The following is a 24,957-nucleotide window of genomic DNA, read 5'->3' on the forward strand; positions in this document are numbered from 1 at the left end:
GGCTGGCCTTCTCGGCGGGCCCTCTTTGGCACGGTCATGCCCACCTGTTTATTGCTTGAGTGGAGACCACAGCAGGGCTGGGGGGGGAGGAAAGCCCCCGGCTGCAGCTGGTCCAGGCCAGCTGGCATGTGAGGCTGGCTGCGTGGCCTCCTCTCTGCCCTTCATAGCCAAGATCCAGCCTGTGCTCTTTGGGAGCAGTAAATGGTTCAGGGCCAGGCAGGAGGTTTGGGGCCAAAGGGTTTAAGGCCCACACATCCCTGTCCTTGTCTCAGGCAGCATAGAAGAGGTGGGGGAAGAGTCCATACATTCACTTTCTGTCACAGTGCATCAGAGACCCCCCCACCCCTTGGGCGCCTGTCCTCCCTGCCCCACCTGGAGGACCCCCTTTTCTCCCTCAAAACAAGGCGGAGGAGGCCCAAGGCAGGCGATGGAAGGAGAGCGTGGAGTGGACCTGCATCCTGCACAGATCCAAAATGGAGAACAGGCGCTGTTCTGTCCCCTTCTGGAGCAGGAGACCCTCAGGCAGGTGGCCTAAGGAAGGAAGCGCCCCCACTGCTCGGAGAGAGTAAGAGGTGTCTGGGGGGAGCGTCTCAAGAGAAACGCAAGGCAAGGCCCACCTGTGGAAGCAGAGGAGGCTCCCTGGAGGGTTCTGGGTGCAAGGAATAGGGCAGTGGGGGCAGAGTGGGGGGCCAGCCAGGCAGCGAAGGAGGGCCTGGCCAAAGGCAGGACCCTGGCAGCAGGTCCACCCCCCTCCAATGGGTTTGCCAGGAGAGGGACATAGCTAGACGAAGGCTTCCTGGTCCGGGGTGCCGTTGATCTTGCAGAAGAGCTTGGCTTCCTCCCGCTGCTGCTGCTTCTGCCGCTCCAGCCGCCGCCTGTAGCAGACCAGGTAGAGAGGTAGGCAGAAGCCCAGCAGGCTGACGCCCAGCAGGCCCACGTTCACCTGCAGGAAGAGAAGCTGGGTCAGGGCTGAGGAACAGAGAGGAAGGGAGAAGGGTGGTTTGGCTTCTGCCCTGGCACAGCCCCCTCCTTTCAAGGCTGTGATTAGGAAACTGGGTGCCTGAAGCCAGTCCTCAGCTGCTCCCTGCCAGATTATCTTTTGGGAAAACAAAAACAAGGTGGGCCCCGGGAGCTGCGCCAAGGACGCCAAGCGACCGCAGCACTTTCCCAATGGCCCTGCTCCAGGCAGCCTGTAGAGGAAGCCTCTGTTTCCACAGCAAAGCTTCCAGTCGTCTTCTGGGTCTCCTGAAAAGCTCACCCACCAAGAAGCAGCCCAGAGAGTCTGTGCTGTGCCCCTCGCCTGCACCCACCTACAGTGGTGGGTCTAAGAGCCACCCAGTGCCACATTCACACACCAGGCTGCCATGAGAGGGTTTTGTGGGGCCAACTACCTCCTGCAAGGCCTACCGGCAGGCAGCCCTCCACCCACCTCCCAGCCTCCGCTGGCCAGACCACTTGAGGTTGCAGCCTCCCTTACCCAGAGCGGGTCTCCCTCCAGGGGTCCCATCATTGCCAGGAAGAGGGGCTGCTGCAGGAGGGCAAAGAGGGCACTGACCAGCGACTGTAGCCCCGTCAGGCTGCCAAACTGCGTCGAGGGGTACCTGAGGAGAGGAGAGGGGTCAGTTTTGTGCGCCCCAAGGCCTCCTACTGCTCCCACTGAGCCTCTCATTTAGGCCTTGACAAGGTGTCTCTGTGGCACCATGGCAGGCACTCAAGGGGACCCCAGAGTAGCCTGAACAGGGCCTGGCCCTCTGCAAAGGGCTCCCCAAGCAATGGGGAGTGGCTGACCCTGCTTCCCACACCATCCTCTTGGGTGCTGACTTGGCTGGCTTAGCCAGAAGGACCAGGTGAGGAGAAGGTTGGCCAAGGGAAGCGGCACCATTTGGGCAGGGGTCAGTCCCCAAGCAGACCCAGCCCACCCTGTTCCCTCTTCTCTGGAGGAGAAACATGTGTTCTCCCAACAAACAGGTGGAAGGACAGCACTGATGAGAAGGTGCTGAGTGTGAGGAGGGCAGGCGGAAAGCCAGAGCCTGACAAAAACAGCTGGGGGGGGGGGGGAGTTGTTGTTTCAGCTCAGCTCCTGCAGTTGAGCAACCTCTTTCACTTGGGAAACAAGAGTGGTGGCGCTGAGCCAACTCCCTCATTGATACCATATTAATGTATTCTGAAAAATGCACCCCACGCTCCCTCCATCCCTCAGAGGGCGAGGAATAGCTGGTCAGGTCTGGCAAGTTGCAGCAGGGACAGAAACGGTAAACAGAGGATGAAGCAAAGGCTCCAGAGCCCTTGCTTGCACTGTGGGATGGGGGGCGAGGTGGGGGTTTTGCTGGCCAAAGGAGAGCCCCACAGCAGGAGACAGACTTGCTCCAGGAGGATTCCCTGCAAGGAAGAGCATCGCCAGCATGGATGATCTGCCAATCCAGGGGAGAAAGACAACAAGCGCATGGCAGGCGCAGAGTGCCCACTGGGTTTCTTGTGGGCACTGGAGGATGGCATGAAGCTTACACGGCTGCGTAGAGGCCGCCCACGGCAGAATGGATGAACCCTCTCACGATGGTGTGCAGGATGAAGGAAAGGATCTGAGTGGAAGAAGGAAAAAGGAAGGGGAGTCCACAGTGGGTCCCCCTCACGTCCCAGCCTTCCCCAGGCAAGAGCACCCCCCTCTGCAGACAGGAACCCATTCAGCATTGGGAACATGGGATCCTAGAGCTGGAAGGGATCTCCAGAGGTCACCAAGTCCAGCCCCATGGTCAGTACAGGCTCTCCAGTTAGAGCTCCCTCTTCTGACAGCTGTCCAGCCTTTTTTGGAAGACATCCAGAGACCCCTCTGCCTCTTTTGCTGTCAGGAAGTCCCTTTTCACATTCAGTTGAAATATACCCTCCATAAGCTAAAGGAGGGCTGCCTGAATAGACCTATCCCCAAAAGAGGCAACTGGAGGACTCAAAACTGACCCAGAGAGACAAGCTTGGCAGCCTGAAGGCAACAGAGAGGCTCATGCAGACACATGGGACCCACGGTCTCTCCTCCGTGGGGCCTCCCCCCATCAGACAAGGTGACTCCCAAAGCCATCAAGGACTCACTTGTAAGGGCAGGTTAGGGATGAGGCATGTGACCCCAAAGCCCACCAGCAGCAGGTTGGTAAAAGCAAAGGCCCGGGTGGCATTGGAAATCTTCTGGATCTGCCGGTCGCGATGTTTCTTCTTCTTCTTACTGCCCCTGGGGTGAAAAAGAGGGGGCTCAGGATGGGCAAAGAACCACACACACACACCAACAGCAACACTTCTGGAAGGAAGGAGCCCTTTCCCTATGCTAGCCTTGCCTTTGGAGCTCCGTTGGGTTTGGGCCTGGCTGGCCTGTCACTGCCTTCCACCCTCAGCACTGCGTCTCCTGGCCAGGGGATACTGGGAGTGGTGGTCCAGCCACCGCCAGAGGCCCACCTTGAGCCTGGCTTCATCCGCCCTGCTACCCACATGCGACCGGGGAGTTGCCCAGCAAAGGCAGCCACAAGTGGCAAGTTGTGGCAGGAACCCTTTTGCCCAGGCGAGCCATCCGCCTCCAGCTCTCCCCATTTCTAGGTCAGCGGAGGAGGAGGGCGAGCCCATGGCTGCCACAGAAACCTCGGCCCAGTGACCCAGTTGCACCTCAGCCTCCCTGTTCTCCTTTGACGGGAAATGCGCCTGAGGCATGCAGCTCTGAACCATGGAAGGAAGAAGAGCCCTCCAGGTCTGCAGCTCCTGTTGGCTTTAGCCACAAGTGAGGGATGATAGGGGTTGTAGTCCCACAGTACTGCAGGGCCACACATTCCTAGCCTTGCACTAGAATGCTGGGCCAGAAAAGCAGGCAGGTGGACGATAGGGTTGGGGATGGCTTTGGCTCTGCTAAGTGGACAGAGAGGGGCCTGCTGGGGGTCTACGCACTGGACGGCCGGCCCTTCCTCCTCCTCCGCCTCTTCGGGGCCGTTGTCACAGTCCTTCAGCCTCCAGTCCATGATGCACCCGATCACCGGTGCTGTCACCAGGCAGAGCAGCTGCAGGACTCCAAAGATGGAGGTGTAAAGGTCAACTGGAAAGGAAAGGAGGGCAGCGTCAGAGCCCACGGGGGTCCCACAGGGACACCTGGCTTTGCCCCCAAAAGGCGTAGGGACGGGCACCGTGTGGCAATGGTCACGGCCAGGCCAGCCTCTGCCTCCATTGGCATCAGGAGGGTGTTTGTGCCTTGAAGAGACCCCCACTGCAGCCCCTGCTGCTCCGAAGCAGAGCTGGGGGTAGGTGGTGGGCTGAGGAGCGGTTTGGGCACCAGGAGCAGGAAGGCACCTTTGGGCTCAGGCTCCCATCCTCCAAACTGGCCTATAGCGAAGCTGTGCCTAGATGTGCCAAGGAGGGAATCTGGATCAGCTTCCTTGGGGGAAGAGAAGGGGGCTGAAACAGTCGGAAACCTGAAGAGAAGGGAACCAGGGGAAGCTGGCTGAGTGTGTAGAAGGGGGCTTCCCACTGGTTGGGGGAGCGGCCTGGCATCCCCTGTGAGGCCCTGCAGGGAGCCTCCTCCTCCCTCCCTCCCTCCCCGCCCGCCTGTTGTTTTGCATGGAAGTGCCTCTTGGTTTATCGTCGCAGCTACTGGTTCCAGATTCAACAAGCCCAAACTGGATCTTGCTGCTGCGCAAGAGCAAATGGTTTCGTCCTGCTGGGCAAAAGACAAGCAACCAGCGGCTCTTGTCAAGCGCTCCCTTTCCTGGCTGGCTCCCTTCCAGCAGCTATAAATAGCGGCTCTGAGTCACTTGCAAAAGGCCAGCTAGTCTAGGAGCTGTCCTCCCCTTTGCTCTGGAGGGCGAAGCTGCACGTTCAAGGGACCCGTTGCCTTGAGGAGAAAAGCATGGGGGCTCCTCTGAGGAGCCCACTTGGGCCTCTTGGCCCCAGACTTGAGGACCTGGCCCAGGAAAGTAGCCATGGAGGCGGACAGCATTAGCCTTGACCTTCAACAAGTGGCTGCCTTGCTCCCACCGAGGCACTGCTGGGGGAAAGAGCACTGTGCCTCTGCTGAAGGGGGCAGCCCTTTGGAATGCTCTCCTTGGGCATGTGCCACAAGGCCAGAGGCCCCCGGAGGCTCCTTGCGAGTGGTCACTGGGCATTATTAGGAAGACCTCAAGAATGGAGAGTAACAGGTCCTTCCTCCTGGCCCCCAAGGCTCCTCCCTGTGGCAAAACATTTGGGGGATCCCTTGACAGTATCTGGGAGCCCCACTCCATCTTTCTGCAGAGAGAGAAGAGGTACCCACCAATCTCCAGGTCGCCATCCACCATGTACTCCAAGATGTTGTTCATGGCGCCCATGTAGAAGATGAGCCTCAGCTGCGTGACGCACATTGTGATCAGGCTGAGGAGGAGGATGGGGCTGAAGACACTGTGCATGAATGATGGGGAGGCTGCAAAATGGGAGAGGAAGGAAGGAAGAGGGGCATCAGACCTCCCAGAAGAGTCCATTGTTCCATGGGACTGTACAGCTCCGCTCCGCTCAGCCCACCCACCCCATTCCTCCCCTTCTCATCTGAAGGACAAAGAGAAAGACAAACACACACACCCAAGATGGTCTAACTGACTGCCCACATGTTGCAGCCTGCCGGGGGGGGAAGGGGCAACAGCAATAATAATAATAATAATTTTTATTTATATCCCGTCTCTCTACAAAATGCAATCGGGGCGGCTTACAAGATTAAAATATACAGTCCGAACCCTCAACCCAACCCCTCTTAAAATACAATTAAACAATGTAGAATTTAAAACATAAAGCATACTTAAAAACAATGCAATAACTGTGGTGAAGTCGGAGGTCAGCAGTTAGATTTTCCTTCCGATGGCCGGAGAACTATTCAGGAAAGGCTTGCCAGAAGAGATCCGTCTTTATAGCTCTTTTAAAGCTGTTTAGAGTGGTAATGTGATGGATCTCGTCCAGAAGGCCATTCCACAATCTGGGAGCAACAGCTGAGAAGGTCCTCTGGGAGGTCGCAGACAGCCTTGTTTTACAAGGCTGTTGAAAAAGTTTTCCCCTGAGGCTAAGTGTGGCGGGGAGGAGGATATATGGAAGGAGGCCGTCCCGAAGATAGGTTGGACCCAAGCCATTTAGGGCTTTAAAGGTGATAACCAACACCTTGTACTGGGCCTGGAAACTGATGCCAGCAAGTGGAGTGATCTTAAGATTGGTGTTATATGGTCTCTTTCTGGATGTAAAGAGACCAATCTGGCTGCCATGTTCTTAACTAATTGAAGTTTCTGGCCCAAGCACGAGGTAGCCCCATGTAGTGATTGCAGAGAAATCAAGGCGTGAGGTTACCCAGCGCCATTGTACTACGGTCTCCAAGGGCCCTGACTTCCAAGGACAGGGCGCAGCTGGTGTATCAGCCGGAGCTGATAACAGGCGCTCCTGACCGTCACATTCACCTGATTTTGTCATGTGAAGCAAACGAATCTAGGAGCACCCCCGACTGCGAACACAGTCCTTTTAGGGAATGTGACCCCTTCTAGGACTGGATGGTTGTATCCCAATACCGGGTCCGGAGCCGATACCGTAAGTACCTGCGTTTGTTTGGATTCAGCTTCAATTTGTTTTCCCTCATCCAATCCATTACTGCCTTAAAGACAGTCATTGAGAGCGAGATGCCATCTGAGGTCGAAGATCGCTGAAGACTGTGACGGAGAAGTATATCTGGCTATCAACAGTGTACGTAACACCCACCCCATACCTCCGGATGATCTCTCCCAGCAGCTCCTGTAAATGTTGAAAAGCATTGGGGACAGAATGGCACCCTATGGACGCCACATTAAGCTCTTCCTTCCCCGGCAACGTTCCAACACCACCCTCTGGATCTGCCCGAGAGGAAGGAACGGAAACCACTGGAGCGCAGTGCCTCTTATTCCTAACCTTCTCAGGCGATTCAGAGGATGAATCTATAGTGTCAAACACAGCTGAAGGTCCAGAAGCACCAACAGGGTCACACTACCCCTGTCGTGCCCAGATGAAGGTCGTCAGCTAAGGCGACCATGGCAGCTCCCCACTCACAAGGCTACAGAGCCCCGCCTGCACTATCCCCATCATGAACCAACATCTCATGGGCAAGGGTTCCATGTGTCAGCTGCATATCACGAAAAAGCACTGGCTGAAGTTTCTGTTTTCTCGGGGGAGGGGTACCCCCGCTTCCTTCCCCACACTGAGCGGAGGAAGCCCATGAGGCAACAGGCCCTGAGCCACTGCCTCCCTTTGGCAGTGAGGTGGTGGAGGAGCAGAAAGAGGGGCACTGATCCCCTCAGCGGAGCAGCCCACCAGGAAGCACAACAGGAAGCCTGCAGGCAAAAGCTCCATTTCCACACAAGTGTCTGGCGGGCAGAAGCGAACACAAACCGGATGCACACTCAGCACACACACCACAAGCGAAGTGGAGAGCTGCCGGAGCCCATGAAGGTGCCAGAGTCGTGGGGCAGCAGGGGGCCTTTGAATAGCCAGGGCTTTCACCTGTCCTCCACCCCACCCTCCCTTCCCTGGCTATCCAGCCAGCTACTCACCCACATTGTCCGGCTCCACACTTGACCTCCAGGTCGACATGGAGAGGCAGAGCTTGTGGCTGCCCTGCAGGGAGCCAACCTCCTTCTGGTTCTTCATGGAGCTGCCCACGCTCAGCCGCCGGCCCACCGGGTCAACCTGCTTGTAGAACTGCTGCCGTGATCTTGTGGTCAAAGCCCACCAGCTGAACTGATCTTCACCCTGTCCGGCCGAGGGCGAGAAGCCAGACGCAGTGGGTCAACCCTGGCCGCTCAGCACACTTTGGAGGCTGAGATGGAGACCTCTCCCCGTCAGCCCACAGAGGGGTTTGGCAGGCTCTGATCTGTGTGGGGCTCGCCTGGGCCTACCCCATCCTTCCCCAAAAGCGTCATGCTCAGGCCCAGGGAATAGCTCTGCACCCCATGGGTGCCTCCCTGGTGCTGCCTCACCTGTCACAAAGCCCCTTACTTCAACCTCTTCCAGCTGAGGACTCACGATATCCAGTCTTCTGGGCCTGGGAAGGGCTCCAGCGGCCAGTTGAAGAAGCAGTTGAAGAAGACAAGCCCCCCGCCACAGCAGGCCCAGACGACCAGGATGACAATGAAGGAGACCCCAACGTCATAGATCAACTGGGGGCACAAAGAGGAAGAGCAGCCATCAACCACTGGGCAGGAGGGGGGCCTTGGGGCAGCCAAGGCCAATCCAGAGGGGACCCTGCCCCATTTCAGACCAAACTGATGGGAAAGTGACCCCTTATTTCCCTCCCTTCCTTTTGGGGGTTTCGCTTCAACATCTCAGCCAGGAGACAACAAGGCACTCTTAACTTTAGAGCGCAAAGTGGGACACTGGCCAGAACTGGCTTGCTCTTTGAGGACGGATCTGGACACAGCAGGAGGGAAAACTGGAGACTGGCGAGACCTGTTTGGCGCTCTCTGGCGAAGAGGGCCACTACGGCCTCCCTGGCCTACTGGTCAAACCACCCGCCGGTGGGAGAGGCGCATACCTTGATCCCTGGAAGGTTACAGCCGAAGAAGCGTAGGAGCCGATCATGAGGGCGTGAAGGTGGAGCGGAGATCGCCAAACATATGGGCCAGCTGCAGAAGGAAGGAAGGCCGGCCGGCTGAGGCTGACCCACACCCTGGTCTGCACTGAAGGGGCAGCGTGTGGCACGTGCACATGGAAGGGCCTTCTACTAGCGCCCTCTCCAGAGATATGATGGTGGTTGGTGGTGATTGCTGTTGCTGCCCCCAGGGACTGGCTTGGAGAACCACTGCTGGCAAAGCGGGAGAGGGGAGCCCTGTAAAAGGGGTCCTAATGGCTGCTAGGAGGCCACAGGCTCCTCCCAAAGGAACCCCTAAGTACCCTGGGCAGGGCAGGGGGGACTCAGCCCCAGGCTCAGACCCGAAGAGGGAGCAGCTGAGCTGGATGGACAGGGCTTGGCTAGCCAGGAGGCAGCGCGACTTTCGCAAGATTCCGTCCTGGGCTGACCGCTGCAGGTACAAGCCGACCGGAGCAAGACGGGGCAGCCAGAGGGCTGTGGACTCCAGGGCGCTGCCAGGACACTGTACTGACTGACCAACTCCAGCTCAGCAGCTGTTGTGCAAACCAACCCAGCTCGTCCCCAAAAGACACAACAGCCAGCCACGAATGGGTTGGGCAACTGGTCTCAGGTTTTGTCCTCCTCTGTCCTGGGTGTTAAAGCCATGAGCCTCAGGCCCAGCAAAATCCTGCAGAGGGCGCCCCCATTAAGCCTCTGGGCCCAACAGAACTTCTTGAAAGCATAACCCATCTTTCACTCGAACCCTTTTCATTCCAGGGGTGACAACCCTTCTCTCTCCCTGAACCCCAACTTCTCGTGACTGCATTTCATGGTGCCAAGCATGCAACTGCAACTCAGAGCTCCCCACCTTCCCTAGGAATTCCTGGGGAGGGGAGCCACAGAAGGGCCCCCCCCCAGCTGCTGATTCTCACTGTCCAGGAGGAGAATTCCTGCAAAGAGGATTTTCCTGCCAGGCGAAGGGGGGGGGGGCAAGGAAGGCGCTTCACCCTGCCTTCCCTCCCTCCATCCTCCACTGCTCTGCGCCTCTCTCTCTCTCTCTCGAGAGGAGGAGAGAGGCGGGGAGGAGGAGAGAGATCAATGCAGCAGCCGGGTCCTTAAAATAACCCCAGAGCAGGAGGAGGAGGAGGAGACGACTCTCGTTTGCAGGGCAGTGCCTTTGGTGGGGGGGGGGGAGCGCGGGCACTGCAGCATCATTGGGACCTGCACTGCAGTGAGGCCTCCTGTCCCTTTGGGGGATGGGGGAGATGGACCCCCCCCCCAGTCAATTGCCTTAGGGAGAGAGGCCACGCTGGCACTCAGGACTGTCATTACTTCCTTGTTGTGTTCCTTCAGGTCATGGGGTTTTCTTGGCAGAAATTTGTTCAGAGGGGGTTTGCCTTTACCTTCTTCCGAGGCTGAGAGTGTGACTTACCCAAGGCCACCCAGTGTGTTTACCAGGGCCAAGCACAGAAGATTCAAACCCTCCTCTCCTGGTCCATGGTACACCATACTGGCTTTCTATACCCTCTTCCTTAGGCAGCCTCAATTCTCCCCCCCCCCCCCCCCCTCCCTTCAAGAATCCTGTTAGGGAGGATGCCATGGGAAGGGGGGTATGCTCCACCATGCCAGCCTTGCCTTGCCCTGCCCTCGCCATGGCCATGGTGCTTACCGTGAGGGAAGTGAAGGTCATGCACATTCCTCCAAAACCGTTCAGCGCCAGCGAGATGAAGATCAGCACTGACAGCGCTGGGGAGGAAGAAGGGGGCCCTTAGAGGCATGGACCCAGCCCCCAAAGGGCACCACTGCAGCAGGGACCCCCAGCCCCTGAGCAGGTGGGACAGCTGCCCTTCAGCCCCAGAGGGCCTGGCATCCATGGGGCACTCCCTCAAGCCAGAGTTGCCAAAATTTGGCACTCTCCCCCTGCCTTGGACAATAAGGCCACATTGGGCCCAAGTCCATCCTTCGACAGCCCCCCACCCCACTCTCAGGGGGCCCGTCTCACCCAGCCCCACATACTTACAATCAGGGTTGCTGGCTCCGTAGGCGATCATCAAGCAGGAGGCGGCAAAGCAGGCACTGGGAAGGAAGGAGCAGCTCAGCCTCAGGTGGGAAGCCCAGTGGGCACAACAGCCCAGGCTGCCCCTCTCCTTTTTGGCAGGGGGGCCAAGGATGCCCCAGTTTAGCAGGCAGGGGCCCCTTGTCTGCCTTTGGCGGAGCCACTGTTCCTGAAGCCCCCCCCCTCATTAATGGGGCCCACAACCAGGAGAAGAGAGCAGGTGAACGAGCAGATAGTGGGGCCCCTCCTGTGCCCCTCTTCCTCCATCATCTGGCTACGAAGCCACTTGGGCTGGTTCAGAGCGAAGGCCAAGGAAGAGGAGGAAAAATGCGGTCCAGGATTGCTTGGATGCATTTTCAGGTTCAGCTGCAGACTCCTACGTTCTTGGAGCTTGCCCTTTTTGTTTTAATTAACAACAAATACAATACAATATTTATTTGTATTTGTAATTAATAACATCAAGCAATCCCAGGATGCTAAATGATGTAGCAGTCTTTCTAGGGAAATGCCACTGATTCCAGCAGGAGCTTTCCTGGAAATGAGATGGGGCTGGAAGTGCAGCCATGGGCATGTGGGGCAAAGTGGGGCGGGTCAGAGAGATGCAAATGGTGACCCCCTCAGAGGATTGTGCTGCACTGAACAAAATGAATTGGTCTGAGAAGCAGCTGGGTCATGGAGGGCCCAGTCTTGGTGAGTCGAAAGCGCTACTTAACACTCAAGGAAGCAAGTCCTTGGAGCAACACCAAAGCTGCCTTCAAGAGATGCCCAAGAACTAGTAAAGTAATGCATGGCTGACTCCAGAGGCAAAGCACGCTCCCCAAAGTGGACTCACCTGCCCAGGAGCCGCAGCTTCCGGGGGCCGTACTTGTCCATGACGATGCCTAGGGGCAAAGTGATGGCGCTCAGCAGGAAGGAGCCAACGGTGAAGGCCAGGTTGAGCATCTCGTCCTGCTCCTTGCAGATCAGCCAGCCATTCATGCGCACCACCGGCTCAGCTTCTGCCACCGTCAACGCTGCCACCATTGTTGACTCTGTCTGGTTGCCACCGGGTGAGGAATTGGAATTGGTAGCACTGGTGGAGTAATTCTCTGAGGGAGAAGAAAGGATAGGTCAGAGCCAGGAGAGCCAGACCAGGGCACTGTCAGGTCAAGCGCAACTCTGTCTCTTGGGAGGGAAGTGCCCATTTCAAGTTTGTACTAAACACAGAGCAGACTCGCTGCCCAAGTGATGTGGGAGCTGCCAGTGGTCCCAGAACAAGGACAAAGCTCAGCCTCTTTGGAGTGTGGCCACCAGTCAGCGTTGGCAGCACTAGGATAGATGGCCCATTGCGCTGGCCATGAGGACTAGAGTCTCTGGAAGAGAGGCCCTCTTGCCTCCATCCCAGAAAAGGGAGACAGCGCTGAGCCATCAGGGCCAGAGCGAGCAAGAAGGGGCCTGGACACAGAGGGCAGCAGCAGCAAGGGGCTGGAGGACTTTTGAGGGGCAAGGGGCTCCTTGCTCCCCACTGCCACATCTCCCCCCTTCCATGTTCCCAGCCCCCCACCCCGCTGTCTCCCCAGCAACTCAGCCCTCGCCAGCTGCTCTAAGCAAACATTAACCAGGCTCCCTGAAGCAGGCAGGGAGAGCCAGTGGGGCAAGGTGTGGGGGGGATCTTGGGGTCAGGAAACAGATTGAGGAAAAAGGTTGGGCTTTGAGCCCACCAGTCAGCAGACAAGAGTCACATGTCAGCTGTTGATGGGGGGGGGGGGATAGGAAGGGGGCTTGGAAGGGCTGGGTGGGTAAACAAGGCCTCCGACTCAGGTCTTCCTCCTTCTCTGCCGCCAGCTGCCAACTCTCCCTCCCAGGGCACATGAGGAGGGATCACATTCTCCAAGTGCAGCATCAGGTGCCTCCTCACCACAAACAGACCTGTGTTTGCAGTGGAAACACTGGAGGGCAGCAGCCTCTCCCCCCCCCCCCCCAGCAATGTCCTTGGAAGGTCTGGCTCAGGTTACAGACCTTTCTCATGGGCATCCCCCCCCCTTTGGAAATGAGGGCTGGGGACGGACAGGGCTCACGCCAGAGCCAGGAAAGCCCAACTGGGGGGCTCGGACATGCCAGGTGGGCCAAAGGAAGGGGAAGAGCACTGCCAGGGCTGCCCTTAGGGCTGGACTCTCCCTGTGGCACTCAGCAACTGGTAGTTTGGGGAGGGGGGTCCATTGGGACCATAGTGAGGAAGGAGAGAGACAGACCCCCCATGTGCCATATACCTCCCCCCAATATACACACAGCTGCTGTTTACAGGAAAGGTTTACAAAACCTCCAGCAATGCTTTTAGGCTCAGGTGCCTTTCGACCAGCAACCCCCCCCCCCCCCGCCTGTTTCCAAAACAGAACCTGCAAAAGGGAGTGTGGGGTGTTGGGAGGTCACCCAGGTGTGCATCTTTGGGAGGGGAAAGCCCAAGGGGACTGTTCCCCTTCCCCACAGCATCTAGGGAGCAGCCTCAACATCTCAACTCCACAAGATCTCAGGCAGCTGATGGCTTCCAAGCATGGAGGGCGCATTCTCCTGTCTCTAGGTCTCCAATAACTTGGCAGCAAAGGGTGACTTCAGCCTCCTAACCGAGGAAGGAGGAAGCAAGGGGGAGTCACAGGACATGCAGCCCCCCTCCGCTTGCCAAGGAAAGGGGCAACCTCCGCCATCCTTCCAGGCTGATAAGAGGCTGATGATGAGGCAGCCGCCTCGCTGACTCAGCTGCGCTCCTCCTTCTGCTGCCTCAACAAGTTCTCAGGGCTGAGGCGGCTGAGATGATGAGTCCCATGGAGGGGGGCAGGAAACTAACAGGGTCAGGGCGGCCAAAAGGAAAAAGACTCTCCAGCGAAGCATAAGAAGCCTGGCCCACAAGATGGGCTGAAGATGAGGTGTCTTTAGGCAAACCCTTGAAGAGAGGGCTTCTCAGCTACCTGTCAGAGCCAAAGGGAGCCTCCTGCTTCCAAGGCAGTCTATCATGGAGCCTGCTCAGCTTCCCTGCGACCGGCACAGAAACATCCAGCCATCCTCTGGGAACAGCAGTCTGCTTCCTACAGAGCCTCAGCCTCACTCTCCCAGTTCAGTATGACCAGCACAGACTGGCAGCCACATTTTGCCAGTCTGGCTGGAGAGGCTGACAGCAGTCAAACCCAGGACACTCCTTGGCAGGGACGGCCTGGCACTCGCCAGCAGCCCTTCTCCTCATCCTGCCCCCCATCTGGAGCCTCTGGGGCCAGTTTTCCCTGCCCCTCCACCTGGCCAGCAACACACAGGAACTCTTCTCTGTGGGGCACATTCAGGAGTGCCTTTGGGGCAGAAGGAGGGCACAGAGAGGAACTGACATTCAAGCAAAAGCACCCTTCCTTGGGGGCTCCCTGGCATTGCAGCCTTGATTACCTCCCCTCCGTTGCCAGGAACGTCTGGGGCAAAAGCCGGCCAGGGAGCCCTGGGGCCAGATTACGAGCCCCACAGTTTTTGCTGACACCTTGGAGAGAGGCAGACTTCAAGGCCAGACAGGGAGGCCAAAGTGCACCAAAAAGGAGGAAGGAAAGAGATAGGCAAGACGAGGGTCCAAAGGCCAGACCGCCAAGGGAGAGCACCAGCCTGCCCACCCCACTGGCCCAAACTAGCCACAGGCAGGAGCCCTTCCGACACAGTGCCATCCATCGGCTCCAGGGCTGCTCTTCTCAAGGATGAGCCTGATAAGGCCAGCAGAAGAGGAATCCCTCTGTCCCCAAAGCGGCTGAGCACAGGAACCAGGCTCTTCCTTGGCCTGAGCCACTGGGGGTCATGCCCTATAGGCCCTCCGTAGCCTCTCTGACTCTTTAGAGACTGTTAATCCCATCAGCCACGGAGATCCATTTATGAGCCATTTACTGAACCCTTGCCATCAGATGTTGCAATGCCCTGCCTGGCGGGTGGCAGGAGTGGCCCTGGAAACCATCCCTAATCCAGGGAGGGTGGCTCACTGCCCACCTGACCCCACTGGCTAGTTGGGCATCCAAATGCCAGGGGGGCCCCTAAGTCTGTGGTGGCCCTGTCCCAAAGCCCTGGCCTTACCTGGCAGCAGGCAGAGGTAGGAGTAGAAGCCCTCCGACTTGAGCATGATGAGGAGGGAGCCCCAGCCCAGGAGGACGGCCGAGAAGAAGAGGTTCTCCACCACGGCCGTGCAGGCCATCCACCAGCGCCGCCGGTGGGCCGTGGCCAAGGTGGGCACCATGGTTGCGGCCGGGCAGTGGTCACTCGGCCTCCTCCAAAACGCCAAGCGGATCCTCCAAGCGGCCGGCCTGCGAAGGAGAGGAAAGTAGTTGTCATGCAATGGACAAAGCAAAAGGCCTCTTCCACGGGACCCTCCTTTGACAGCCCCCAGAGCAAGGCCAGTGCTCCAAGGGAGTGGACGATGGGCGCTGCAGTCCAGTGGCACCTGCTCTAGACTTGCTGCAAAGAAAGCAGTAGTTTGAGTGTTGGATCAGGACCCCAGAGACCAGGCTTCGGATCCCGGCTGGGCTGCAGGAACCCACTTGGCAAGAGAGGCTCTCTCAGCCTCGGAGGCTGGCAATGGCCTTTGAAGCCTGGGGGGGGGGGCTTAGGGAAACGACCCACAGTCCCTCCGCAGCCCTCAACAAGTCAGGAATTGGAGGGAGGTAGGGACTTCCAGCAAAGGTCTGGAAGGGAGCCAGCAAGAGGGGACCCCGGAGGAGGAGGAGACAGGGCTGGCACAAGCGGGGCAGGCGAGGTCTGGGGAAGGGGGCTTCCCCCAAAGCTGAGCAAAGCCGGAGGAGGAGGAGGGCGAGTGGTCCCTTCCGGAGGAGGAAGGCCCCAAGGGACATGGAGGACCCCGTCCCCCGAGAGAGTCTGGCCCCCATGCCTCCCAAACTGGGACCCCAGGGGCTCGGGGCTGCGAGGGAGGAGGCAGGGAAGGGCCCCCACTCCAGGGCCTGGGAGGGAGCGGGGCAGGAGCCGGGTCCCCGAAGGGCCCTCCAAGGCAAGGGACCCTCCTGGCCCTCCCCAAGTGCCCCCGATCCAGGGGCTCCTCTCTGCGAAGGGGCCAGGCAGGCAGAGAGGCCTCCCTCACCTCGATCTGGTCCTCCTGCTGCTGTTGCTGCTCCGCTTGGAAGGGAGGGAGGCCGGGGTCTCTCCTCGGAGGAGGAGGCGGAAGGATGCGCTGCGACCTCGCTCTCTTCGCTCGTTTCCTGGGAGCCTGGCTCCTTTTTATCCCCACGGGGGCGGAGCCAAAGGGAAAGCCGGGCGCTCATTGGCTGCCGGCGCGCGCGCAGCCAATCAGGGCGCCCCGCCGGCGCTCTCTACGCCTGAGAGAGAGAGAGGCGGGAAGGAAGGGTCCTCTGGGCATGGACAGAGCGCCAGCCTCCTCGCCCCCGAGAGCGGAGCAGCCGCTTCAAGGAGGGGGGTGAGTCCGCCTTCGGGAGCACTGCCCTCCGCTTCAGAAGCCTTTCCGCAGCTGGGCCCTCGGTTCCTTCCTTGGAGGGGAGGCATTGGCCCTTCTCTCTCTCTCTCTCTCTCTCTGGTGCCACCCCCAACTGCAATGCCCAGCATCCCCTTCTGGCACGGAGGGAGGGAGGGAGGGGGTGCTGCTGGGAGCCCTGGGCCTGTCCTTGCCGGGGAAGATGGGAGTTGTAGTCCTGGGGCTTCGCAGGGGAGGATGGATGGATGCCCCTGGCCCTGCTTCCAAGTGTCCCTAGAGCCTCGTGGGGCCAAAAGGCCCTGCCCAGCCATTGCCAGGGCCAACACAGCTGGGCAGGCAGGTGTTTGCGGAAAGGGCCTGGGGATGATGGGCCCTGCAGCCCCATGTAAGCCCAGCGGCTCTCCTTGGGGGTCTCATCTCCTTCCATGGATCTTGTTGTTGTTGTTGTTGTTGTTGTGGCTTCTGACTTACAGCAACCCAAAGGAAGTGAAATAAAGACGACAACAAGAGGAGGCCTATTGCGGGGCTTCTTGCCCAGGTTTATTCCAGGGAGGCCCACCTGAGAGACTGTGGCTTCTGAGGCCACAGCTGAGCGGGGATTCGAACTCTGGCCTCCTGGAGCCCAGCAGCAGCACACTGACTCCTCTCCCTCTTGCCAGAGGAAGCGCAGGCAGTGGCCTTCCTCTGGCCGATGATCCAAACAGGCCCTGGCCAGGCACCCCCCTTTCCGTGCCGCTTCCCCATGTGCTGGAAAGGCATCAGTGCTCAGGTACCACTCCTGGCACATGGCTTATTTTCCTTCCTGTCCTTTTCTCTTTGCAGCTCTGTGGAGAAGGGTCCAAGATAAATCCCTGAATCTGGGAGGAAATCAAAGTCCATCCTTCGGCCTCCGATCCTCCATCTGTTCCTCGAAGCAGTCCCCCGTCCGGCCCGGCTGAGCGCCCAAACCACAGCCTCCGGGGCTCCCCTGGCCTTTGCTGTCCACCAAGAGAGAGAGATCAAGAAGACTTTCCGGCAGGAAGAGCAGGCGGGAGAGGTCAGGTGAGGCAAAGAGGGGCTCTGCTCCTTCGGGGAGGCCTCCCTGTCCCCATGAGGCTCCGCAGAGGATGCTCCTTCCGCCCACTGGGCTTTGGGGGTCAAAGGAAGGGGCCGCCATCACTCTGCCACAGGAACCCCAGTTGCAGGGGGCAGCGCCAGCTCTCTTTCCCAGCAGAAGCTGCCCCTCCACTTTCTCCATGGAAGGGGCCCTATTAGAAGCCCCCAGACCAGCCAGGAACGTTCTCGTACTTGGGCTCCCCTTCTCCCTCCTTGGCCTCCGCTTTGGCCGCCCCTCCTGACCCTCTCTCCGGCCGGCCGGGGCTGCCCACTCCCTCCCTACCATCACCCTCCCCTCCCAGGGGCCAGGGACCCTCGGCCTCTACCTGTCCCTCTCCAGCGCCAGGCCCCCTTGTGCCACTCTCCTGGGCTGCTTCCTCCTCCTTCTCTGGGCCTGGCAGCCTCTGGGCACCCTTCTCTGCCCCCAAGGCCCTTCGAGGCGGCTTCTGGAACCCCTCGAGGGCCCTCCTTGGCCGGGGGTCTTCCCCGGGGGGCGCCCTGGACCTCTGGAGGCTGCCCAGCCTCTTCAGGATGGTCTGGACGGGGCCTGGCCCACTCTCGCCCCGGCCCTCACCCACTCCCACTTTGCCCACTGTCACATAGATGGTGGTGAGGCCAGGCGGTGTCCCAGGGGTCTTAGAGGCGGCCTCCAGGGCTTCTACCCGCCGGGCCACGTGCCGGGAGCCAGCCAGCCGGGCCTTGTGAACCCCCCTGGGAGTCCCGGACGTGGGGGGCTCAGGGCAGCCTCCCTCCCCCTGGGATCCAGCAGCCTCCACGTTCTCATAGCAGCAGCCTCCAGTCCTCAGGTCCTCCACCAGAGGAGCCCCTGCCTCTTGGGACCCAGGGGGTGGCTGCGACCCCTCTTCGGACTCTGGGGTGGGTCGCCCCCAGGCGCCCCTGGGCTTCCGAGTGGCTCCAAGGGGTTCTGTGGAGCCCTGAAGACTCTGAGGGCCAAACCGGGTCCCTTGCGCGAAGGAGACTGAGGGCCGCTTGGCCTTAGCGAGGCTGGAAGTGCGAGGGATGCCGAAGGGCTCAGGGTTCAAGGCAGACTCCCCCTCCTCCTCTGGAGGAAATCCGGGCTGGAGCTCAGTGGCATCTGAAGGCAGAAGGAGAAGTTGTTGCGATGCTTAGGAAAGCTTTTGGGGACTGCAGCTCCCAGAATCCCCTATCCAGTGGTTGACCCCCAAACTCTGAAGTTTTCTAATATGTGTTTCCATCCAGATTCTCCATCTTAGTAACTGGCTTACAATTGAGGGTAATTTAGCCCTTCTTTTCCTTAAAAAGCAAAGGCGAGGCAGTGCCCAAGATTTGGGACCAAGCCCTGAGCGGGAGGAATGGGATGGGAACGTCCCTCTACCCCTGCTCAAGGCTTTGGGGTTGGATTGTCTAGGGTGGGGGCCAGGGCAGACCTCCCCCTCCCCTCCTCTCTACCCTTGTGATGGGGTTTTGCACCCCAAGCAGAGGAGCTGCATTTCCCCCTCACTCCTACCTCCGCCGGCCGGAAGCGGGGCCTCTTCATCACCATCACCATCTTCGGAGTCCCAGGAGGAGTCAGAGGGCCAGACGGTGGAAGGGGGCTCAATGAAGCTGGGGGTGAAAGGGACCTCTGTGTCGTGGTGGGAGACTGGGGGGCAGAGGAAGAGGAAACCAGTTAGCTTGGGCAGGGTCAGCTTGGGGGCTCCCATGGGTCCCAAGAGGGCCACAGACCCTCCATGTTCTAGAAGAGTTCATGCCTGATGTTTCGCCAGCATCTGGGGCTGGCATCTTCATTGTCTTCATTCTCTGAAGATGCCAGCCCCAGATGCTGGTGAAACGTCAGGAAGAAACTCTTCTAGAACATGGCCACAGAGCCTGAAAAACCCACAAAAAACTATGGATGCCAGTCATGAAAGCCTTTGACTTCACATCTTCTTGGTCGGCCAGAAGCCTGACCCGCTCCAGAGACCCCCAAAGAAGACTTCCCTTGGCCAGTTCTTTTCTGGAGAGTAGCCCCCCCAGAAGCAACCCTATTCACCTGTCACACGTGGGAGCTTGTGGCCCCCCAGAGAGAAGCAGGGCAAGGAGGAGCGGAGGCTGCCCAGAACCTGGTGCTTCACCTGCAGCATTGGGTCTCCTTCTCCTGCCGCCGCCATTGCTGCTGCCCTGGGCAAAGGGGGGGAAGGAGGGCAGGTTCATGAGCTGGATGCAAAGTATAGTCAAGAGGGGAGACCCACGAGCTCCTTCCCCAGCTGCCCTCCTGTGTGGCATGTCTGTGAAAGTGCAAAAGTCCCCACTCTCAGCAGATCTTCTGACCCACCAGAGCAGTCGCTGGGGTGGTCAACATTGGTCTGGGGGAGACGGGGGGCAAATGACTGACCCTGTACCCTCCACCAAGCCACAAACCTCACTGAGTTGTTGGGAGGATTCACACGTGTGCTTTCTCTTTTTTATCTCTCAGCCTGGCCTAATTTGCAGGGGCATTGCAGTGAAGCCAGAGCAGAAAGGGGCTGCCTGGAGCCTCTTAGGAGACAGGGAGGATGCTGCAGGGTGAGGTAAGCACAGCAGGCGAACCAGGGGGTACCTACCTGTCTCTGGGGTCCTGGGGTTCTGGCCGGCAACAGCAGCCCCAGCAGCCGAGGCAGAGCAGGAGGGAGAGCAGTGGAGCCAGGATCATGGCCACGAGGGCTCCTGTGTGGTGGGCCTCTGGGAGGAGAAGAGAAGGGCGCTGGGAGCCAAGGAACAACGCCCCTCCACCTGCCTGGGGCCAGGCATAGCCCCCCCTCACGTCCCACTGGAAGGCAGGGCCCGATCCCTGGCCCAACAGCACTACCAACTCTGGTGCCAGAAAGAGGGGAGAAAGGAGAGAGAGACTTACTCCAGAGGCACTCCCCTGAGATGGGGTGGCATGGATACCCCTGGCACCCCTGGCACCTGACAGAGCAGTTGGGGCCATGGAAGCCTTCCAAGCAGCTCTGGTTGCAGCTGGAAGGAAGGAAGGAGAGAGGAACAGGCATTAGCCAGGCAGGAGCTTAGAGAGGGCCTGGGGAGTCACTCTGTGCCCCCTTCCTCATACACAGCCCCACCACTTGTTCAGAAGGGCCACCTTCACCTGGCACCCCAGAACCCATCCTGGCACACACACGCCCCGGACACCGGATCACAGCTCCCATTGAAGCAGAGGAGGCAGGACAAGAGGCAGCCCTCCCCGAAAAGGCCGGCCGGACAGGGCAGCTGACACCTGTGGGGAAGGAAAGAGGGAGGTGAGAACATGTGGGGCCACTGCCCCATAGCAAAGAAGGCCCTGCTGCTGCTGCCAGACCAGCCCCAGCATTTCCGTTCCTCCCCGTCTGCCCCCATCCTTGAGGAACAGACAGGCCACTGACAGGACCTGCATGACGGTACCCCCAACCTTTGCAAGGGGGGCACATGCATCTCCCACCTGGCCCCCATGAGGCCTGCTTCGCAGTTTTGGCACTCTCCGGTCTCGGGGTGGCAAGCCTCCCCTCGACGGCAGCGGGGGCAAGACAGGCTGCAGTTCTCCCCATGGCGTCCCGGGGGGCACGACTCTTTGCAGTGAGTCCCATTCCAGCCGGGGGCACAGGCCGAGCAGGAGCCATCCAGCGGGGAGCAGGCACCGGGCTTGCAGTGGCCACAGCTGGTCAGGAGGGGTCAAAAGAGAGAGGGGGCCTGAGATGGGGAGGGAAGCTCCACCAACACCCCACATTTGCCTCAGGTTATGAGCAGCAATGTCAGTCCCCAAAAGTGACGAGGGAACCACGTTGAAGGATGCAGGCTTTCTAGCAAGACAGAGCTCTGCATCCAACCAGGAAGGCCAGGGACCTCTGGCCAACCACAGAAGGACACAGTGACGGGGAAATGAGGGGTCCCTCCCATGCTGAGGACCCCTTACCTATGTGCACACTGCAGCCCGAAGGTCCCTGCTGGGCACAGATCCGAGCAGCTCTGTCCCCGGTAGCCAGGGTGGCAGGTGCACCGCCCATCCTGGGCAGCACAGCTGCCGTGGGGGGTGCAGGGGCACCGGTGCTGGCAGGCCGCCCCCCAGAGCCCTTCCTGGCAGTGGCAGCGGCCGGACTCCTGGGCACAGGGGGAGCCATTGCAGTAGCAGCGCGAGGCACATGTCCGGCCCCACCAGCCCCGAAGGCAATGGCAGCGGCCGGTGGTTGGGTCGCAGCGGGAGCCCCCCAGGAAGCAGGGGCACGGTCGGCGGCAATCGGGGGCCCACCATCCTGGGTCACAGCGGCAGGCCCCAGTAAGCGGGTGGCAGTGTCCATGGGGGCCACAGAGACAGGACTCCCGGCAGAGGGGTCCCCACCAGCTGGGGGCACAGTAGCACTCTCCGCTGGATGGGTTGCACTTTCCATTGGGGAAACAGAGGCAGCTCTCTTTGCAGTCAGGACCCCAGTATTGGTCAGGGCATCCTGGAAGAGGAGGGAGGGCAGGCCGAGGGTCAGGTGGGCAGGAGGGACCCCGTGGCATCGCTTGTAGTCCTTCTTGAAGCCCCACAAACTGGGCCACTCCTGCCTGTCCAGCCCTCCTTGACCCCCTAACGGCCAAAGCAGCGGCAGAAAATAGGGGTCAAATCTGAAGGACGCCTTTTGAGCTCAGCCTCATGAAAGTGGTGAGGCCAAACGACCCCTGCTCCTTTTCCATCTGGGTCTCCTTTGTCACCCCTCCTCTCTCTCCCCTGGGACCCAAGACCACACTCACGTCCCGTACAGTTGGCCCCAAAGAAGCCAGGCCGGCAGCGGCAGACCCCGGGGCGAACACAGACCTCGTCCTGGTGGCAGGCGTCGGGTCCCGTGCAGAGCGCTGCCAAAGGCCCAAGGAGAGAGCATGGTGAATTGAGGCCCCTTACCCAAGGGCAAAGGGCAGGGAAACAGCAGAGGCCCACCTGCATATGTGCCAGCCTGTTTGCCCCACCTGTGCTGCTCCTTCCTTGCCCTCAAGCATGGCTGGGGGAAGAGCTTGGGAGGGTTTCCTGGTGGACTAATTGTCCCAGAATCCCCAACAGCCCAGAGCTGGGGTGCCAAAAGGCAACAGTTAGTCCCTTGGTTGCCAGACAGAGAGGGGCCCTCCTTACCCACTGGGCATTCCCGGCCCTCTTGCTTCCATCCTGGGCAGCAGGAAAGGACTGGAGGCTGGCTGGAGGTGGAAGAGAGAGAGGGGAGGAAGGGGGCCCAGTGAGCAGGCAAAAGGGGCCCACCACCACCACCCCAGATCCCCAGCCTGGCTCTTGGATGTCCCCCCTTTCCCCCATCATCTCTTATTCTGGAAGTGCCATAACTGTGTGTTTTGCTTCTGAGCAGAGCTTTCCGGGAGGAAACAGCAAACCAAAGCAGCCTCTGTGCCGGAGGAGGGAGGCCAGGGAAAGGCTGTTGGCGCCTGGCTGGGAAGCTCAGGGCACCATCCTGCCCCACGGGGCCATGCCCCACAGAGTTGCTGGGGGGGGGGGGACTGGATTTGTCCCTTGTATAGCTTCCTTACAGCTCTCTCCCTTGAACGCTGAGCAGCCCCTTAAAAAGACGGGATGCAGCCGTGATACCACAACGCAACAGCCAAGTGTGGAAGGGACGTGACGGATCATTCCCTGCCCTTCGGTAAATTTGTTTCATTTTCTCAACCTTTTGAATTGTTATATATAGTCTGAGACATTTGCCACCTTCTTTGGCCAGGTGTGAGAATCTCCAATTGGTCCATTTGCAATGGAAATAATGGGGCAAACGTTTCCATTTCAAATTCCATGTTCTGGATAGTTTAATGGTTTTACTGCCGTAAGCTGAGTAGTCGAACATGGGGTGCAATGAATCTGTCTCTCTCATGGCTCTGGCTTTGTTGTCATTGTGTGTCTTGAAACCATTTCTGACTTGTGGCAACACTAAGGCAACACTAAGGCAAACCTATCAGAGGGTTTTCTTCGCAAGATTTCTTCAGAAGGGCTTTGCCTTTCCCTTCTTCTGAGGCTGAGACGGTGTGACCTGCCCAGTGAGTATCTGTGCTCTAGCTTGCCTGGTGCAACAACAACAAAGTTAGGCCCATGCGAGAGGCTGCGCTGCAATGTACGTAGAGCACTGCCACTGCATTGTGGGCTCCTTGGTGCAATGACACTGTGCTATAGGTCCTGTAGTGCAGTGCCACTTAATGAGTGCTACAATGCTATAGGGTTGTGTCTGTGTGCATTTCAGTGGCACCAGAAGTGCAATTGCACTGTGGTGTTTGCAGTGCCACAGCTTTGTTGTCTTTAGTACAGTGCCATTAGGTTGTGTGGTCCTTATTGAACCAAGACCTAATTGAAAGAGTAAACACAATAGTTGCAAGGGATTTGCGCCTGGCTATTCAAGTGAGTGTATGGCCAGACTGTGGGAAAGCAGAATATCTGCAGGATACCCTTTGTACTGATGGATTAATTTGTCGCAAGCAGTGCGTTACTGACAGTATATTTCTAATTTATGCTTTTGTAGGACAATAAATACTGTTAAGTTTTGGTTTATGATTGCGAATAAGGAGGTTCTGGAAAGAGCTCCAGCCAGACTTGTGGCGAAGGCTTCTGGGGTTTGGCCGCAGAGAGTGGTGAACTAGCTGGACTAGCTGCGCTTCATGGTCCCTTCAGCACTTCTGGGATTCTCAGGTATCCCATTTCTATGCTCTTAGATGTGGGGAGAGGGCAGGGGGCCCTCAGCCGGTGGCTCAAGCCCCTGTTCTCCATGTGGGCCCAATCCCCCATGTCTCCCCACAAGGACTGACCCCAGAGAGCGCGAGGGACAGGGGGGCTCCCCAAGACTGTGGAGGGGGCAAAGAGCCTGGCCAGGGGCTAGGAGGCACTTCTGGAGCATCTCTGAGCCCCACAGCAACCGGGGAGGAGAAGGAGGGGGCCTACCTGCTGGACTGGCAGACGTGCCTCCCATTGGGATCCAGGGCTGAGGCGCAGCTCCCAAACTCAGGACCCTGGGCCTGGAGGCAAAGCAGCAGAAAGGCCCACAAACCCATCCCGGCCTTCCGAATGGAGCCCCTGGCAGCAATGCCAGCAAGGGCCCCTCTGCCCAGACTCTGCTGGCCTCCCTACAGAGCAGGCCTTCTTCCTTCCTTGCCTCCCTCCCTCCCACTTCCTCCGTGGCTTTTCCTGAGGAAGCAAACTGGGAGGAGGATCGGGGTGGAGGGACTTGGAGGGCAGGACAGGCCCAGGCACACATGCAGCAGCCCCTCGATATTCTTAGCGCAGGAGGAGACTGCAGAGGGGGCCCCACTTCCTTCCATCTCCTCCTCCTCTCCTAGCCCCCAAACCTAACTCCCCCCAATAAACCTAGGAACAAAGTGTGTTTGCGGCTTGTTTAAGAGGGATACAAGGAAGAGACCCCAAAGTGGCTGAGCTTGGAAACCTCCATCCAGGAAGGTCACTGGGAAATGGCATGATGCTGGGGGAGTGTGGGCATTGTAGTCCCCCAAAGTTAACCTTTTAAAAAAATGTTATTAGAATGTGAGCCGTGAAAGCACAAAACAAACAAATAAAAAACATGCAAGTAACAATACACATAAGTAACAACAAAGAAAGAAAGGATTCAAACCGCAGCCAATTGACAAGAATCAATAACTGATCAGATTACAACTAAAACGGTAAGATTGATCCATTATTTCTTTTGATTTGTGTCTATCTCTTCCTATACCGTTTCTATTAATTACCTTGTTGCCCCTTTATCGCCTTTTATTTTACATTACCAAATAAAATTCAATATCTTTTTTATTTCTAAGTGTATATTCTTCCAAAATATTTTAACTTTCTCACACTTCCCCCAAAGTTAACCTTTCTAAGCTCGG

The 24,957-nt window shown here is 58.6% G+C and overlaps 2 protein-coding genes and 1 long non-coding RNA gene across 9 annotated transcripts in view; 1 reads left to right on the forward strand and 2 right to left on the reverse strand.

The window, feature by feature from the left end:
- Window positions 1-24,957, forward strand: part of LOC121917105 — a 31,685-nt gene that overhangs the window by 4,420 nt on the left and 2,308 nt on the right. Inside the window, exons 3-7 of one of the 4 annotated variants that reach the window (XR_006100958.1) lie at window positions 16,876-17,094; window positions 19,586-19,679; window positions 20,205-20,387; window positions 22,455-22,745; window positions 23,607-23,773. This is a non-coding gene — a long non-coding RNA (uncharacterized LOC121917105). Of the gene's footprint in view, window positions 1-16,875; window positions 17,095-19,585; window positions 19,680-20,204; window positions 22,746-23,606; window positions 23,774-24,957 lie in introns of all 4 variants that reach the window. The other 3 variants (XR_006100956.1, XR_006100959.1, XR_006100957.1) reach the window with 3 other exon arrangements.
- On the reverse strand, window positions 7-15,797 carry SLC43A2 (solute carrier family 43 member 2). Its single transcript, XM_042442780.1, is given in 16 exon segments — window positions 7-943; window positions 1,478-1,601; window positions 2,506-2,579; window positions 3,082-3,217; window positions 3,919-4,063; window positions 5,273-5,419; window positions 7,551-7,705; window positions 7,707-7,742; window positions 8,023-8,156; window positions 8,512-8,585; window positions 8,588-8,621; window positions 10,236-10,312; window positions 10,587-10,642; window positions 11,455-11,710; window positions 14,691-14,917; window positions 15,706-15,797. Coding segments are annotated over 15 exon segments (1,770 nt in total). The 5' UTR covers window positions 14,851-14,917; window positions 15,706-15,797; the 3' UTR covers window positions 7-781.
- On the reverse strand, window positions 17,088-24,192 carry SCARF1 (scavenger receptor class F member 1). Of its 4 annotated transcripts, XM_042442770.1 has the most exons (11): window positions 24,023-24,192; window positions 22,229-22,290; window positions 21,856-21,957; window positions 21,038-21,566; window positions 20,567-20,782; window positions 20,237-20,365; window positions 20,003-20,109; window positions 19,713-19,830; window positions 19,163-19,290; window positions 18,638-18,772; window positions 17,088-18,244 (listed from the first exon to the last, which is right to left on the reverse strand). In XM_042442770.1, exons 1-11 carry the CDS (start codon window positions 24,130-24,132, stop codon window positions 17,304-17,306), a joined length of 2,577 nt encoding a protein of 858 aa, XP_042298704.1. In that variant the 5' UTR covers window positions 24,133-24,192; the 3' UTR covers window positions 17,088-17,303. The 4 variants fall into 4 exon arrangements, with proteins under 4 accessions (XP_042298704.1, XP_042298702.1, XP_042298703.1 ...); XM_042442768.1 differs by having other exon boundaries at window positions 20,237-20,782; XM_042442769.1 differs by having other exon boundaries at window positions 17,292-18,244; window positions 19,713-20,109; window positions 24,023-24,180.

The sequence above is a fragment of the Sceloporus undulatus genome, chromosome 11 (genome assembly GCF_019175285.1).
Source record: "Sceloporus undulatus isolate JIND9_A2432 ecotype Alabama chromosome 11, SceUnd_v1.1, whole genome shotgun sequence".
Lineage (NCBI taxonomy): Eukaryota > Metazoa > Chordata > Lepidosauria > Squamata > Phrynosomatidae > Sceloporus > Sceloporus undulatus.